The sequence below is a fragment of the Pleurodeles waltl genome, chromosome 1_1 (assembly GCF_031143425.1).
Source record: "Pleurodeles waltl isolate 20211129_DDA chromosome 1_1, aPleWal1.hap1.20221129, whole genome shotgun sequence".
Taxonomy (NCBI): domain Eukaryota; kingdom Metazoa; phylum Chordata; class Amphibia; order Caudata; family Salamandridae; genus Pleurodeles; species Pleurodeles waltl.
In genome coordinates this window covers 934,993,163-935,010,765 of record NC_090436.1, presented here as the reverse complement: position 1 = coordinate 935,010,765, position 17,603 = coordinate 934,993,163, and the positions used below count along the sequence as shown (strand labels likewise).

Sequence of the window (17,603 nt, the reverse complement as noted above, 5' to 3'; positions counted from 1 at the left end):
AGTGTCCGATGCTACGACAGGAAGGTGTTGTCCTGCAGATGAATTATATCAATTCTTTTCCAAACATGAGAGGACCAAGAATGAGAGGTCAAATTTTGGTTTCCAAAACAATGTGAATCAGGTGCAACAGACTCAAATGCCAAGTTTGTAGATCCCACGGTCACAACAAATGCAACCCCAAGTTCAAATGGTACCAAGGCAACAAATTCAGATACCTCAAGCCCCAATGGATCAGCAGCAAATGATTCTTCCTCAGCAGGGCACAGGTCAATGGTTTAATGTGAGTAATAACACAATAGACCAATACCCGTTAGACAGTGAAGATAAAAGGAATGATGACTGGGCGAGTGAAAGTTCAGATGAAGAAGAATGCATGTTAGCAGCTTCATTAGAAGTAGACAAGAAAGGACCTTATGTGAAGGGAAAGGTGATGGGTTACAAAGTCTCATTGCTAGTTGATACAGGAGCTACACGCTCTACTGTGAGAGGTGCAGAAGTCCCTAACCTAGCACCTTCAGGGAAAACAGTACAAATTGTAGGAGTTACAAACCAGTATTTGACAAACCCGATCACAGAACCAGTTACAGTTAAAATTGGACATTTCAAAGGATTACACAAATTCATCGTTTGTGACTCGAGTCCGGTTTATCTATTAGGAAGAGATTTGCTATGCAAAACGGGATGTTCGATTACCTGTTCAAATGATGGGATTGCCATGCAGACAAATAGTGATGATGAAGATGATCAATTTGAGGCAACAGATTGTGACTTGTGAATGAAGAGTACCCCCTAATCAGTTTCTTTCCTGTTTTTACAGTTCAAAATCTTCCTTCCAAAAGGGAAAAGTCAAAATGAAAGTATGGGATTTTTCAGAGAAAGATATTGGTCTAATTAAAGGACTTGAGACAGTTAAAGTCCCAGTCAAACCAAATGCAATTTTTCTCCAGATTCCCCAGTACCACATGACACAGGATACTATTGAAGAGATTGTCCATATAATTGCAGAATTTGTAAGGCAAGGTGCCTTAAAAGAAGTATTGAGCACCCCATTTAACTCATCTATAATGAGATTGCGGAAGCCATGTAGGAAATTTTGGCTTGTTCAATATTTGAGGAAAATCAATGATATTGTGATTAACTGTTGTGCAATAGTGCCAAATCCAGCAGTGATGCTATTTCAGATTCCATGTGGTTCTCAATTGTTCACCGTAGTGGACCTATCACAAGAATTCTTTGCTGTACCTCTTCACGAGGATAACCAGTTTCTTTTTTGTTTTAAATTCCTTGATCGCATATATTGTTGGTGCAGAATTCCTCTAGGTTTTCAGAGTCACCGTTTATCTTCAATCAGATACTGAAGAAGAATCTGGAGTAATTGGAAATGCCTTTCCAATCAACATTGGTTGAATACATTGATGATTTGTTGGTCGCTTCACAGACGAAGGAAGAGTGCAGGCAAGATACTATTGCCTTAATAAATAATTTGGGAAATAACGACCATAAAGTGTCCCTGGCAAAATTACAGTATTGCTAGAAAGAAGTAAAATATTTGGGACACCAAATTGAAAAGGGAGCTAGAAAGATTTCCAGAGAGGGAGTCACAGCCATATTACAGATGAATCCCCCTGTTACGCAGAGAGATGTCACGAGGATCTGGGAATGGTGATCTACTGTTGCCAATGGATTCCCAATTTCTCAATCACTTCAAAGCCATTGCAGAAGCTGACTCACAAAGAAGTTACTGAATCCCTAGAGTTAGACAAAACTTGCATGAAAGCCTTTACTGAGTTGAGAGAAAGTCTGTGCAAAGCTCTGGCATTGGGAATGCCTGACTACACAAAGCCATTTGTGTTGTTTTTTCATGAGCATGATGCATGTTCCTTATTGGTTTTGACTCAGGTTCATGGTGGTGTAAACCACCCTTTAGCGTATTTTTCAGCTACTTTGGACCCAGTTGCAGCAGCATTACCTGGCTGTTTGTGAACTGTAGCAATAGTTGGATTGAGCCTCACTGAGAGCATTGTGATTGGACATCCCTTAACTGTTTTGGTCCCTCACTCCATTGAAGTTTTGCTTACCCGAACCAAGACCCAACATCTACCAATTGCGAGATTGACCCGATACGAAACAGTAATTTTGTGGTCTCCAAATGATACTCTGAAAAAGTGTACAGTGCTTAACAGCAGCAACCTTGCTTCTGAAAGAAAATGTTGAAATTGATAAATTGAAAGAAGTTGAACATGACTGTCTGGAGGTTACTGATTTGTGCACAAAACCTAGACCTGATATTCAAGATATCCGATTGGAAGAAAATTACCAAATTATTTTTGTTGATGGTTCCTGTTTAAGAGATAACATGGGAACATTATAAGCAGCATATGCTGTGTGCACAATTTCTGGTATACTCAACGCTTCCTGGCTTTAAAGAGTGTATTCTGCACAAGTGGCTGAATTGCTAGCTCTTACTAGAGCATGCCATGTCTTTGCCATCTTAAAGTTACCATTTATACAGAAGGCCGGTATGGATTTGGGGTAGTCCATGATTTTCAGTCAACTATGGTCACAGAGAGGTTTCCTGACCTCTTCTGGTTCGCCTGTTAGAAATGAGTATAGAATACATGATTTGTTACAAGCTTTGAAAATGCCTGAAAATATTGGTGTGGTGAAATGCAGTGCACACCAGAAGTCACAACATTTTGTGTCAATGGGAAAAGGATATGCAGATCAAGGTGCAAAGTTTTGCGCATTAAATTGTATATCTTTCAAGGACAAATGGGAATTATTACCTGAAGAAGATATTTGTACGAATTATGTTTAAACTGTGATTGGCACTTGGGAAGACCTGAAAGCTCTCCAAAAAAATGTTGATAAAGATGAGAAGAAAATGGGCGATAATTTGAAATGTCTACAGAGAGAAGATGACGTTTGGATTTCAGGGGAGGGCTGAATAGTCCTGCCAAATAACTTGTTGACTCAAATGACTAGATACTACCATTGGTCAAGCACATTTTGGGAGGGATGCCATGATTTGCACTTTTAATCAGTTTTGGTTTAATCCAGGATTTAGACAGGTGGCCGAAGCAGTTTGCCACCTTTTGTATCATCTGTCAACAGATGAACGTGGGTAAAAGGACAGTGGTTAATATGAGCCAAATCCGAAGAGCAGGAGGTCCATTTAGCAGAATGCAGATGAATTTTATTGAGATGCCTGTGTGCGGAGGATTGAGATATGTGCTGGTGATGATTGTTTGCATTTTTAGTCACTGGATTGAAGCTTACCCCACGCGAAGAAATGACAGCCTTACTGTAGCAAAATTATTGCTTCTGGAACTGATACATCGCTTTGGTTTTCTGGTCTGTTTAAAATCAGATAGAGGAAGTCACTTCAATAATGAAGTAATTAAATTACTATGTTCAGCCTTAAACATTGAGCAGAAGTTGCACTGTAGCTACCAACCTGAAGCATCAGGACTTGTACAGCAAATGAATGGTACCCTGAAGTCAAGACTTGCAAAAATGTGTGCATCCACAATTCTGAAATGGTCAGACGCACTACTGATTGTTCTTATGAGTCTAAGAAACACACCCGACAGGAAGACTGGACTGTCACCGCATGAAATCCTCATTGGCGGAGCAATGAGGTTGCCAGTGGTTCCTGCCAATGCTCTTGTGAACATAGCAGATGATATGGTGTTGGACTACAGCAAGGGTCTGGCTGATGTGGTTCGCTCTTTCTCTCATCACGTGGAGGCCACAACTTTGCAACCATCCCAAGACCAGAGGCACAACCTGAGAGCTGGTGTCTGGGTTGTGATATGAAAACACATGAGGAAGACTTGTCTGGAGCCCAGATGGAAAGGGCCTCACCAAGTAGTACTGGTTACTACTACTGCTGTGAAGTGTGCAGGAGTCCCGAACTGGATTCATGCCAGTCATACTCTGAAAGTACTGTGTCCATTGGACAATGAAAAAGAGTTGTTGAGAGTATCAACAACAACGGGACAAACTCCAGAACCTCAGAAGGAAGCTGGAGAATCAGAGACAGACTTGGAGCAGACCAAAGAGAATCCAGGTACTCCTGTAAGAGACGAGATGGAGGACCTACAGGAGAATGATATTGAACCAACCTCAATTGAGGTAGCAGGAGATTCTAGTCAGACGAGGGCTCTCCCAGAAGTAGACATACTCGAAAGACAAGTAGCGCAACCTACAGACCTGGTGGAAGGAGTTGAGATAGATTAAATTCAAACCAATCGGATTCCTCCAAAAGAAGTTGCAGGTACATCAAGTCAAAATCCAGCAGAAGAAGAAGAAACTGATAGTCCAACATTAAATAGAACATTAACCAAAGGTTCACTGAAAGGAGATAAGTGGCCGAAATCACAACCTAAGAGAAAAGAATTGATTACAGTGTCAACAATGGAAGAAGAAGTAGACACCACAAGAAAAGAAGATCTGAGTGATGGAGAATTAAGTGGAGATCAAAGGCTGAAAAGAAATTGAATTGAAATCAAAGGTACACAGGTCCTGAATGGGCCTATGCAACAACTAGTGATTGGCACAGTGAATTTTTGTCATTTTGTTTTGACCATGAAATTCCAGGTCAATATTTTGGCACGTGAAGTTGGCCAATGAACTAAACTTTGAGAATCCTGAGCAACTGAAAGAAAGAGAGAGACATTGAAAATAACCGGAAAGGACTTTTGAAATAATCTGAAACCGATTTTGACAACAGTTACTGATTTTTGACAAAGAAGTTCTGGAAAAGAGACTGAACGCTGTAAATAATTGCAAAGAAGATTTTTGTTTTGCTGCATATTTGCATTAATTTTTTCCTTTTTCTCCTCCTAATTTCTGATTCTTTAAAGATCATGAGTAACGACAACAAACAGATTAGAAGTAGTTGCACATACTGAGGTATTGGATTAGCAATTGTGTGTAAGATAGTATGTTTGCTATTGAATGTGAGTTTGAATTTTCTCAATAAAGCGGTAGCCAATCTTAACTCTGCTTTAGAAACTAGTACTACACTTACAGAGTTAGACAAATTTAGAAACGATGAGATGTATGTACCCGTAGATATTTCACAAGGAGATCTTTCTTCAAATGTTTTCTATCGCTTATTGCGTGAATATGTTGAAACAATTAATGTGAGAGAATGTTATTTTTACACGCAAATTCCTTCATCAGTAGAGAAAGGGATAACCTATCACAGCTTCCCACTAATATATGTAATTAGTTGCAGTCATTTATTAACAAGGTTCTATAACAAAGAATACATACAGTATTTTTAGTCAAATCATGAAATGCTGTTTGCATTAGTTCCTACTATTAAATACCTGAGTAGAATGGCTAAGGAAAATAATATAGAATTATTTAGAGGTTTCTTTGAACCTACATTGATATTTGGCACAGCTTATGTTCATCGTAACAATATAACACGCTTGCTTACACCAACAGAAAAGAGTTTCTTAGACCAAACAGATGACAGGATAAGGGATTCATAAAAAGGGCATTTAGAAATGACTATGCATTTAGTGAAATCAAAACACAAGGGAAATTAGCTCTAGATGCACTACATGTAGGGAAGCTTTGATTATATAGGCCAAAGTCTAGAACTGATACATTGTTTGTAGGAACAAGGGAATGCAGACGTGTTTCTCTTCCAGCGTAAATTGTCTTTCATGTTAAATGGACAAGACCCAGTCATTCCAGGGGTTTATTACATGTGTGAACCAAAGGCTTATTACCATCTCCCGAGAGGATGGTATGGCACATGTTACTAGGGAATAGTTTTCCCAAAAATGTATCAATTTGAAAGCTTAAATGAGACACCTAAACTGAATGAATTACACCTTGCTAGACCAAAGAGAAAATCTTACTCTGGCATAATTGGAGATATATTTGGAGCAGTGATTCCATCAATGGGAGTTATCCTAAATTCCATGAAAATTCGAAAGTTGTCATTGTTGCACATTTATTCCTAACAGTAGCAGAGACATTAGAGGCTTTACTAACAATATTAGCTCTGACTTAGAAGTTCTGAAAGAACCTGGAGTCTGGGAAAATGTTGGCAAAGGTTTTGCTTCCATTGCTTGGCTGGGCAAACTAGGGAAAGGTATAATCATGAAAATAATGCAGATAATGTTGATTATTATAATTTGTATCATTCGATTATGGGGAATTCATAAATTGTGCACTGTGATTAAAATGCAGAAGTTGAAAAATGATCAGAGAAGGGAAACAAATTAAATTAGAAAGATACTTTAGAGAAAATTAGGAAGGAAAGAAATGTAAAAGGTTATAATGAAAGAAACACTTAGGTTATCAAAAATTGTGATGTGTGGTGTAAAGTGTGAAGACACATTTAGTCATGAGAGGAGGGATTGTGAATGCTGAGTTAATTACTAATGCATTTGCATTGATTAATAGTTAATAGTTAATAATTTACATGTATTAGGCTAACGTAGAGAAAATTGTGTGTCTTGGAGTATGTGCCCACTAGAGTGGCCACCGCCACCTGTACGACAATTAATAAAGAATTCACACTTATAGTTTAAATGATGTGCACATGTAGAATAAAGTGTATTAATGGATCATACTAATAATTCGATGTTATGAATTTGCTTAAATAATAATAGGCATTGATTAATTTGAAGGTTTGGGTCTAGTTGACAGAGCCTCATGTTAAGTTGCATGGCATAAAATGAATACTCGTAAATGTTTGTGAAAGCAGAGAGTTAATGTTGTTCATTGTTCACACTGAGCCGACCAAGCGATTTGTAAATGTTTTAAACTTTCTCATGAGAACTGTTTGTTGAAATGCCCTGCACTAGAAGTTGATACTTTGTAGATTTGATGCGTGAGAAGAAGGTGTTCCCAGGATTCAACAATGGCCGCACTGACAACAGCTAGGATTGCAACTGAAAAGTTACCTGACAAAGTTGACGATTGGAATGGGAGAAGAGGAGCCAATCATCTGCTTGTAAAAGATTGTCTAGTTATATTTTAGATTTAGAATTTAGAGACTATTGGTTCTACTGAGAACATAAGATTTCCTGACCAATGACGGTGTCAGAAAATTTGCTATGGATTTTAGTAAATGCAGACTACACCTTGCAGATGAGAGTCAGTTGCTTTTCCATTTCAGACACTTTGCATTCTAGCCCATTCCCTGTCTTTTGTCAGTCAGTTTAGTAGTTCTATCCCATCCTTTATTCATTAGTGGTCCAGTTCGAGGAGTTGAGCAGTTCCTGATATTCCTTTCCTTCATAGCCATCCTCATAGAGTAATTGTGTTAATGCTGATTCTTTAGCTTGATGCCTTTTAAGTTGGTTCAGTTAACTTAGAGCTCATCCGTGGCTGAGACATTTCCTTTTACTTTCCTGTTGCTGACGCTGATTAAACAGATGTCCAACTGACAAAGAAACTGCAGCTTGCTAAACCATTCAGGAGAGGTATTACAAAATGTTACTATTTCTGTTATAGATGTTTGTTCTTTTCTCTTAGGTACCAACCGTTATTTTGATAGAGCCCTACGTAGATGGTTTTTCAAATTAACTTTTGACTAAAATTGCCTTTGCATGAAGCCCAAACATGCTATTCGGATCAGAGGGTTTGTTAGTTTTCCCAATGCATTGACAAATGTTATTAACAAATAATTGATTTTCTTTATCTGTTGAATCTAGATGTATGCTATCTCTGTTGTTCAGTTATTGGTGCTATTAATTTGTACTGTAACTTTTGAAGGTCTAATCATTAATTACTTAAATTGAGATTCTTTCATAGATGTGGTCAGCCTGTGTTGTTTGTATATGCATATCATTTGGTTTTTAGATTAATTTATGTGATGCTAGCATTGTTAATATAGGGAGATAAACTTTCTAATTTTACTAAAAGACAGGGTTATTCATGGCCGCATTGGCCATGGTGCGTAAAGATTACTGACTCAAAGTTTTGATAATTTATTTGTTGTTCATGAATATGTTGTTGCTGTTTAGTTTATGAGTAAAGATTGTTTACATGGTGGAATCACTCTAAGCATAGTTAAAAGGTCCATTGAACCTCTAACGTGTCCCCTTATAAAAATTACTAAAGACCAAATAAGGCCATACGTGCTCACATAACTGAAAAGATCAGTTTCTCTTATGGGCTAATAAAAAACCGTTTTGCCCATGCTTGTGTCCAGGGGTCACATTACAAGATTCAAGTAAAAAAACAATGCAAATGTTGTGCACCAATAGTCAGGGCTGAAACTGTCCTCAGCACATGTGGCCAGATAGCATCCAGCCAAGCTTACTGCAGAATTCTGGTTACCATGGTCTCTGTTTTTGTTGGATTCTACATGCCAAGGCTGCTATTGAACACTACAATTACATTATTACCAGTCTTTGAGATATACTGAGGCACCCTCTTTTTAAGATATGTTCCTCCTTTTTGGCCACTTGAACACTGAAAAACATTGCATTTTAACGTTTGCAAGAGAGGGTAACTATCAGCTACATGTTTAAAGTGTTATTGTGAATACTGATATGTTTATCATAGGTTGAGTGCCAGTCCCTCCAATTATCTATTTCAAGTGGAACAATTACAATTGTCAAAACGCTGATGAATCTTGGCAGCTTAATTTTGTCATAGTGTATTTATTTAATAATATATATTATACATCAATGATGCATTTGTACACTTTTACAATAGTCAGCAATCACAACGTCACACTTGCTCACAAATTTATAAACGTATTTCGATTTTACATTTTTAGAAAGCAACTCTGATTCAGTTGTACACAAAATATTGTCTTGCAGTCAGAAGTTCTAACATTCTTGATTTTCAAAGGAGTCCGAATTCTAAGCTATATTCACACTTATTTCATGAACCCATATGTTACAATCTAATATACTTTACAAAACTGTCAATGCGAATAGTTACACAAGAATAATACACCCACTAAATACTTGATTGTCGAGAGAGTTAAATTATCTTTTAATAACATACTAAACAGAACACCCAAAGACTTTCATTTAGTGATCATGTCACTAAAGAAAAAACATAGTTACTGTGCAATCAAAATATATTGTTTATTTTTTTCACCTTTTTACGTGACCAATGTTGTCCATTGGTCAACTGCTTATCTGCCATCAGAGTTATAAACATTTCTGACACCATAAACTCACACACCTTAAATTTAGATGTTAATATTATTTTGTTAATGTTTTTATTGATCCTCCATGGAACATTCATATAATGAACAACAACATTGTGACAGTGCCACACACAGGGGGCACAACAAGGCGGAAATAAGTACATATATCCATATAAATGAACATATCAGTGCCAACAATCCTTGAAAGAGGATAAGTGTCTGTTCACCTACAGGCAAAATTAGAGTTACTGCAGTGATTAGTGAGAGAGGTTCAATCATCACTGGTCACGTGAATGCCAAATCAGTTGTTGTAAATAAAATTAGATGCTAATATTCAATTTGAAATAGCTCCTCTTGTGCCCTGAAGGGTTGTAGTCGAGTAGGGAGTAGCATGATGTCTTAATACTGTAGCAAAATTTCGAGGCCCACAATATAGAAAGGTAAGTGCACATAGGAAAGTACAGATTTACTTTTCTACATACCTGAAAGATATATATTTAGAGCAGTTCTTAACTTGAGCCGGTAGTTGCTGGTGGGGGCCACAAGCACCCATTTTTGGTGATGACTCTAATGTTTCCTCCTACGATTTTGTCTCGGAGCAAGAAAGGAAAAACACAAAAGGGATAAAGAAGGAGGGAAGGAAAAAGGAAAAAGAAAGCATAAGAAAGAAAGCAGGTAAGAAAAAGAACTTAAATGAGTGAGATAAAGGGATAGGAAGTGTATGATGGTGGATGAAAGAGGCATGAGATGGAACCAAGACTACACAGCCTTTGAATCCGTCAGCCATAACATATGCTAGTGTTACTCACGAGCATCTGGGCAAAACTCTGGTCCCTGGCATGTATTTTTTTTATAAATTACGCTCATATTTGTACATATTGTCTAGGTGTTTATATGTGGAATTGGGTCTAAATAATCTGTACTTACCGGTTGATAAATTTGGCCGATATGTTGACTACGATACTAAGGTAAAATTATATTTCCTACTTGTTATTCTGGAGCCACATCCCCTGGAGGAATATGCCAACAGAAATTATCTCAAATTCATTTTGGATTTGACTGGCTTCTGGAAATAGTGGTGAACTTCATTCAGAAATTGTATCTTGTACACACATCGACAACTTTTGTTAACATGCCATTTCTTAACTGTGATCTCTACGTTTTCACACTCAATATGGTCTTTACAAGACAGAATAACTGCCCTTCACAATTTGAATCATACATTGTGACATTTAAAAAAAAATGTTTTAGAAGCATACCCTAGTATGGCAAATATTTCCAAATATGGTTTACCGTTTATGCCTGCGGGATACATTGTAATAATTTTTAACAATATTTAAATTTTTATGTCTGATTATATTTTCTGGTTATATTATTATTTTTGATAAATAGGAACAACGTGCCATAGTCTCAAATCACAGAGTGTCTTGGTTTCAAAATAAAAAATATGGCAATATTTCGTTCTGGAACTGCAGGGTTCTTTTTTCTGTTGTTACTTCAGCTTTGTTTTTACGTGATTATAAGGGCACCATAGTTCTTCTGATTGAAATGTATAACCCTGTTTCCTAAATGGTAATTGTCGGCCATCTCCGGCCGAGCTTTTGGAGTTAAGCCTAAACTGCACTGAGTAGTGCGGGGAACAGTCACACCTCTTTATCTGCTGGCATTTCTTGCAATGTATGTGTGGTGGGAATTAGGGAATAACTAGGCAGTTCACCTGTTTTTATTCCACAGTGCTCATTGCTTTATCGAAGCCCCACGGCCACAAAGCAGCCAAGAAGATTGTGGTTGTGGTGGGGGCTGCTTATGCCCATTGCCATTTGTCTTAAACTAGATTTTTGCAATCATCAGCATCTGGGCAGCAGTGAACTACCTCTTTGCGTCGCTATTCTATTCCCTTTTTTTGCACGTTTTATATAGCGCAAACTCGATCCCAAGGTATTAGAGCACTTTACATGAGCACCAATTACACCACAGAAATACACATTACTTTTTGTAGGCACAGCGTGATTAAGTGATTTGCCCAGAATCACAGAATGTTGAGTCAATAGGAGCCTTGAACCTGGTTTCCCAGCTCTAAAAGCCAGCAGCTCACGTTGTTAACCCACAACCTTTCCCCTTTCATGACATAACATTTTTTTTAAAAGTGGGTCTTATTTTATTCACCAAGGGAAAGGGGACCACTAGGGGTAACTTCCACCTTATGTATGTGGGTTTGGGTGAGCCTACTTTGCTCCAGTGGAACCAAATGTCCTCTTAATCAAGCCAGAGACCTTTTGCATCATTTGTCTCTCTATTAAAAGTAAAGTGCCGCTATGAAAAAGGGTCTTTGCAAATGTTAAGGCAGTGATGGAGGTCTCTTGTTCCTCGCAGGCCTCCATCCCATCATTCACAGACATTTGTGGGGATTCACAACGGAATACGTGCCTCAGTTACAGTACTGGAGCAAACATTCTGCTAATGCTCCCAAATGCAATTTTTTTATGATTTGATGGATTTGTACATGCATAGTAACGCAAATATAATCTCGGGCAGTATTGCGTATTGTACACAATGATATTATTTGTCATGCGACCTTAGATTGGTGTATCAGACCCATAGTTCAAGCCTCTACTAGATCGGTTAGTAACTGAAGACACGCCCCACCCTCAATTTTCTTAATCCTCTTTGTCTTTAAATCTGTGCTGTGTCATCATCTGTGACGTTGTCCTGCAGAGGTTCCAACAGGGTCTGTAAAGACACACCAAAAGAAAAGAGCAACTGGACATCAGTCTTCAGACATACAGTTGTGCACATAGATGTGTAATGTATCGTGCACTTAAACAAACGTTAAGGATAGATGTACTGTTATTTGTTTTGCTGAACTTTGAATGGTGTACTGGTTCACAAGATTTCAATGATGTATAGTTTTTAAATTGTTGTTTTTGCCTTCTGTCCATCATTCCGTCTAAGATATTTGTGTTATTTTGATGAAGGTTTTGTCTAACTGTATTCTAAGATGAAATGTACATTGACACAGAGTAATTTATTTTCTAATTTTCCTAGGGTTAGATTTATAGATGTTTTAATTAAAATGCACCACTAGAAAGTAATATTTCAGAAGACAATTTTATGTTGTCCTGGCCTAGAAAATCTAAAACATTTATCGAACCCCGCATGGAATTGGAATTAATTAGGTGCAATAAACCACCTACTAAACATTTTTGGGAAAAACATGGAGGTTTTGGTGTTTACTGAACCAAATTCTGCTTAATATGCTAATTAACTGACATTTTCCACTTTAAATTCCAGACGGTTTGGCCTACCAAAAGTTACTAGGGTATGCAAACTTTACCATTCGAGTAATTACCACGTGTGATACAATTCGGATTACTTGAAAATCTCATCCTTTGGTAAGCAGTGTTTTGCACTGGGGTCAGAACACAGCGGGCCACTCATAATAAGGGTTTTGTATGGTTATAAAGAAAATATCACCATGCAGTTTTAACACATGGGTGCAATGAACCGTAAATCAGTCAAAAACGTCCTTTAATGACCCAGTGTTTGTGCTAAAGACATCCATAACTGGTATTCACTTGGCCCCTCACAACCCCCTTACACCCGTGGCTACTGCACCTGCTGCACTATTTATAGCTTCGTCCTTGTTTCAATGTTCTCTTCACAATCAGTGCATAGCATACCTTATATATAAAAGTACTACTTTTTTGTTTTGTTACCAGACGACAGCAGGAGTCAAAGTGCTTGGCAAAAATCTTCTTTCATAAATAAGGTTTATAAACCAGCTGGTGTACGCATTTTCCAACATCATGGAGTTTCATTGTGCTTTGTATATCTCTAACATTATTGTACCATTCTTGTATACGGTATAGATAACGTGTAGTGTGATCACAAATGTTGCTTTACATTATTTAATAAAACATGTTGAAATACATCAAATGAATGCTTTTATATTTCAGCACTTGTTTCTTCAGGCTGCGGATGAAGAGAGTTAGTGCTCAGGAGACAGTCTATTCTGTCGTCAGCATCATTAGTCTCCGGAAATTCCAACGCGTCCTTTATTGAAACCCTAAAATGAACAACAAAATGGGCTAATTATTGTAGATGAAGTTAGAAATGCATGTACAGCTCCTAGTGTATGTGTATTTATGGGCCACACATCTAAACCCACAATTGAAATTTCTTAATGAGTAAAGGTTGCTACTTGAGATTGCAGGCAGAGGGTGGCCAAGGTGGCTTGGGTATGCAGAGTTTCGTAGTTTCCAAATCATGATTACCACATCCTCTAGGGTGATGGGGATAAAAAGTTAATTAAAATAAATGATTCTTGCACATGCTTTGCAATCTGTGGAATCTACTATGGAATATACAATGCCACTATGTGTACTGGAGTATGAATTTTAATATCAATTGCGTCATTCTTTCATTCTAAAAAAACGGATTTATGGTTATGCATTTCTTACAGTACAACTATCACAACATTTCGCAGTGCTGTGCCTTTTCAATATCAAAGAGTTAAATGAATGAGAGTCAGTTTTCCATAGTTTATGACATCGTATTGGACATTTACCTTTATCTATGTCTGCGACTCTGTATAATCATTACCAATGCCTCCCCCATGGATGCTCAAAATGCATTCATGTGGCAGATACACCAATCAACAAAACACACAATGGACTGTCTTGATAATCTAAATCAGCTATTAAGCATGCTGCCTAGCAGCGAAATCTACCATGATCAACTTTTAGGATAACTGTGTATCCCAGACTGACCCTGGTGCTGCAACATGCCTGTCCAGTAATGTATGATAGAACTGATATACTTGCAGAACTTTCTTAATTGCTTACACAGATCAGGCAATAAGTTTTTTTCTAGCAGCACTCATCAAGATCAATGTTGGTGTCTTAACACATGACAGTAAACATTTAGGCGGTCATTCTGACCCTGGCGGTCGGTGATAAAGTGGCGGCCAACCCGCAAACAGGCCGGCGGTCAAAAAAATGGTATTCTAACTCTGGCGGGAACCGCCAACACAGGCCGCCACATTAACACTCCGACCGCCACGGCGGGACCGACAAACAGCGCGGCGGTCACCGCCAACAGGCAGGCGGCAGACAATGTACCGCCCACCCTATCACAACTCACCAATCCGCCACCTTTTCCGGGGCGGGAGCCCCGCCGATAAAAACACGGCGGAAACAGACTACGAACGGGAAAACGCTCACCTATACACACTCCACGAGGAAGGAGGACAGTATGGAGTCCGAATTACACATCCTACCAGCTATTGTCTACCTGCTCATCTACCAGGAGTACGAAAGCCGGCGCAGACGACAACGGTGAGTACTGCACCTACGACACAGGGGAGGGGGGAGGAGAAAAGCTTACGGGCACACACATGCGCCATACACCCACCCCCCCACCACAAATACCTACACCCCATTGCCGAGCAACAAGTCAGAGTGACACCACACAAACCCCCCGGAATAATGCAAAGACACAATTTAAATGTGCGATAAAATATATGTATAAATAGCTCCATTGAAGGAATGGCAAATATGCCATATAAAAGATACAAAAAAAAGGAATGAACATAGTCAACAAGATATCCATAGGCAAAAAGTCCGGCACATTCCGTCAAAGTTCCATAGTCCGTGGGCCAATGTGCACAAACACATTGGCAAAGCCCACACAGGAGACCAGATACCATTGGAGATAACACTGCAGGGGCATCAGATGATAAAACTACAGGCACCTCAGGGGGAAGGGAAGGGGGGGCACCTCAGCCACATGAGTCCACGACGCCAGATCCACGAGGGACCTCCATGCCCACTGTCCCATCCTGGGGGGTGCAAAGCCACAGTCCATCAGATGGATTACCGACTCCACTGCGATTGGAGGAGGCATGGTGCCCCAAGTGCTCCCTGAAGCCCTGCTCGACACAGAACCGGCACTGTCAATGGGCCAGCGGTCCTTGAGATGAAGGGCCCAGCGGAGCGGTGCTTGACAGGAAAGGCCCAGCGGAGCGGTGCTTGAGATGAAGGGCCCAGTGGAGCAGTGCTTGACAGGAAGGGCCCAGCGGAGCGGTGCTTGAGATGAAGGGCCCAGCGGAGCGGTGCTTGAGATGAAGGGCCCAGCGGAGCGGTGCTTGACAGGAACGGCCCAGCGGAGCGGTGCTTGAGATGAAGGGCCCAGCGGAGCGGTGCTTGACAGGAAGGGCCCAGTGGAGCGGTGCTTGACAGGAAGGGCCCAGTGGAGCGGTGCTTGAGATGAAGGGCCCAGCGGAGCGGTGCTTGAGATGAAGGGCCCAGCGGAGCGGTGCTTGACAGGAACAGCCCAGCAGAGCGGTGCTTGAGATGAAGGGCCCAGCGGAGCGGTGCTTGACAGAAAGGGCCCAGCGGAGCGGTGCTTGACAGGAAGGGCCCAGCGGAGCCGTGCTTGAGATGAAGGGCCCAGCGGAGCGGTGCTTGAGATGAGGGGCCCAGCGGAGCGGTGCTTGACAGGAACGGCCCAGCGGAGCGGTGCTTGAGATGAAGGGCCCAGCGGAGCGGTGCTTGACAGGAAGGGCCCAGCGGAGCGGTGCTTGACAGGAAGGGCCCAGCAGAGCGGTGCTTGAGATGAAGGGCCCAGCGGAGCGGTGCTTGACAGGAACGGCCCAGCGGAGCGGTGCTTGACAGGAAGGGCCCAGCAAAGCGGTGCTTGAGATGAAGGGCCCAGCGGAGCGGTGCTTGACAGGAACGGCCCAGCGGAGCGGTGCTTGAGATGAAGGGCACAGCGGAGCGGTGCTTGACAGGAACGGCCCAGCGGAGCGGTGCTTGAGATGAAGGGCCCAGTGGAGCGGTGCTTGAGATGAAGGGCCCAGCGGAGCGGTGCTTGAGATGGCGGGGCCCGTTCAGCGGTTCTTGCCCCAGCGGGCCCTGTTCAGCGGTGCTCCTCCCGGCGGGGCCCGTTCAGCGGTTCTTGCCCCGGCGGGGCCCGTTCAGCGGTTCTTGCCCCGGCGGGGCCCGTTCAGCAGTGCTTGTCCTGTGTGTCTCGGGAGCCAGACCTGGGCAAGACTTCCCACTCATTCACCATCCGAACTTGCGGTCGCGGCGCCCTCCTGTGATGGAGTCCTGGGCCCATGGGTGTCGTCCGTCACACCCGGGATGGGGCTGGTGGGGACCTCCTGGGCAGCTCGCCTGCTGCCTGACTTCTCCGCCCTGCTGCCCTTGCCCTCCTTTGCTGGAGCTCTGTGGCCCTTGCCTCCCTTGGATGATGTGGCAGGTGACGGGGCAAGGCTACTGTCCTTGGTGGCAGCCGTCTCAGGCTTGTCGCGCCGGGCCTTTTTCTTCTTTGTCCTCTTCCCAGGGGGGGGCTGGCTGTCCCCTTGCTGCTGGCCGATGTTCCTGCCCTAGGATCTGGTGGACTCCAATAGCCCTGCACCATGGTCACAGTAGATGCAGGGCTGGTGGTGGCTGAGGTGCTATTTTTTGTCTTAGCAGATGGAGGGGGTGGGTCAGTGATTGGAACGAGTTCAAGGTTGGAAAGGAAAAGGACTTGGGGAGGACAGGGAGGGGTAGGTGTAGTGGGTTTGGGAGTGGAGGAAGAGGATGTGGTTGTAGGAGAGTCAAGTGTGCTGTCTTTGGGTGCAGGTGCTTGTGACGGAGGCTGTCGTGAGGTGGATGGCTGTTGGGTGGGTGGCTGCCTGCGTTTGTGTGCTTTGGAAGAGGGGGTGACAGACACACTGGGAGAGGACACAGGGGACGTGTAAATGGCAGTGGGGGTGGTGACTGCACGTGTGCGGACTGTAATGGAGGGTGTGCTGTTGATGGAAGTACTGGCTGATGGTGGTGTGCATGCAGGTGTGAGTGGAGACGTCACAGGGAGGGAGGGGGGAGATGAGGAGGTGGGGGACACAGAGGTGGTAGTGACTGTTGGCATGTCTGCATCTGGATGTTGCTTGGGTGAATGCTTGTGGGATCTGTGGTGCTTATGTCTGGATGAGCTGCCCTTGGGTGTAGAGGTGTGTGCAGGCTGGTCTGATGGTGTGGATGGGATAGGCAGAGGAACAGGAGACTGGGACTGGGTGGAGGGAGTCAGAAAAGGGAGGCTGGAGACAGGGACAATGGCTGCCGTCAGTGCTGAGGCCAGAGCGTTGAACGATCGCTGATGGGCAGCCTGACCCGAATGAATGCCCTCCAGGTATGCATTGCTCCGATGCACCTCCCTTTCTACACCCTGGATGGCATTCAAGAGGGTAGACTGCCCAACAATGAGTGTCCTGAGGAGGTCAATGACCTCCTCACTGAGGGCAGCAGGGGTAACTGGGGCACGGCCTGAGGTGCCTGGGGCGAAGGAGATGCCCGCCTTCCTGGGCGAGCGGGCACGGAGCGAAGGCTGAGGGGCTGCTGGGAGGGCAGGGCTGGTGCGCTGGGAGCTCCCTTCCGAGGACGTGTCGGTGTCGCTGACGTCTCCACGGGTCGCC

At 42.3% G+C, this 17,603-nt stretch overlaps 1 protein-coding gene across 4 annotated transcripts in view; it reads right to left on the bottom strand.

Annotated features, from left to right (window-relative positions):
• Nucleotides 1–8,622: 8,622 nt before the first annotated feature.
• Nucleotides 8,623–17,603, bottom strand: part of LOC138289089 (uncharacterized) — a 153,414-nt gene continuing 144,433 nt past the window's right edge. For 3 of the 4 annotated variants that reach the window (XM_069230151.1, XM_069230152.1, XM_069230150.1), the window contains one exon: nt 8,623–13,208. In XM_069230151.1, the coding sequence (XP_069086252.1) occupies nt 13,088–13,208 (121 nt within the window). In that variant the 3' untranslated portion in view covers nt 8,623–13,087. The remainder of the gene's footprint in view (nt 13,209–17,603) is intronic. The other variant, XM_069230153.1, reaches the window with a different exon arrangement.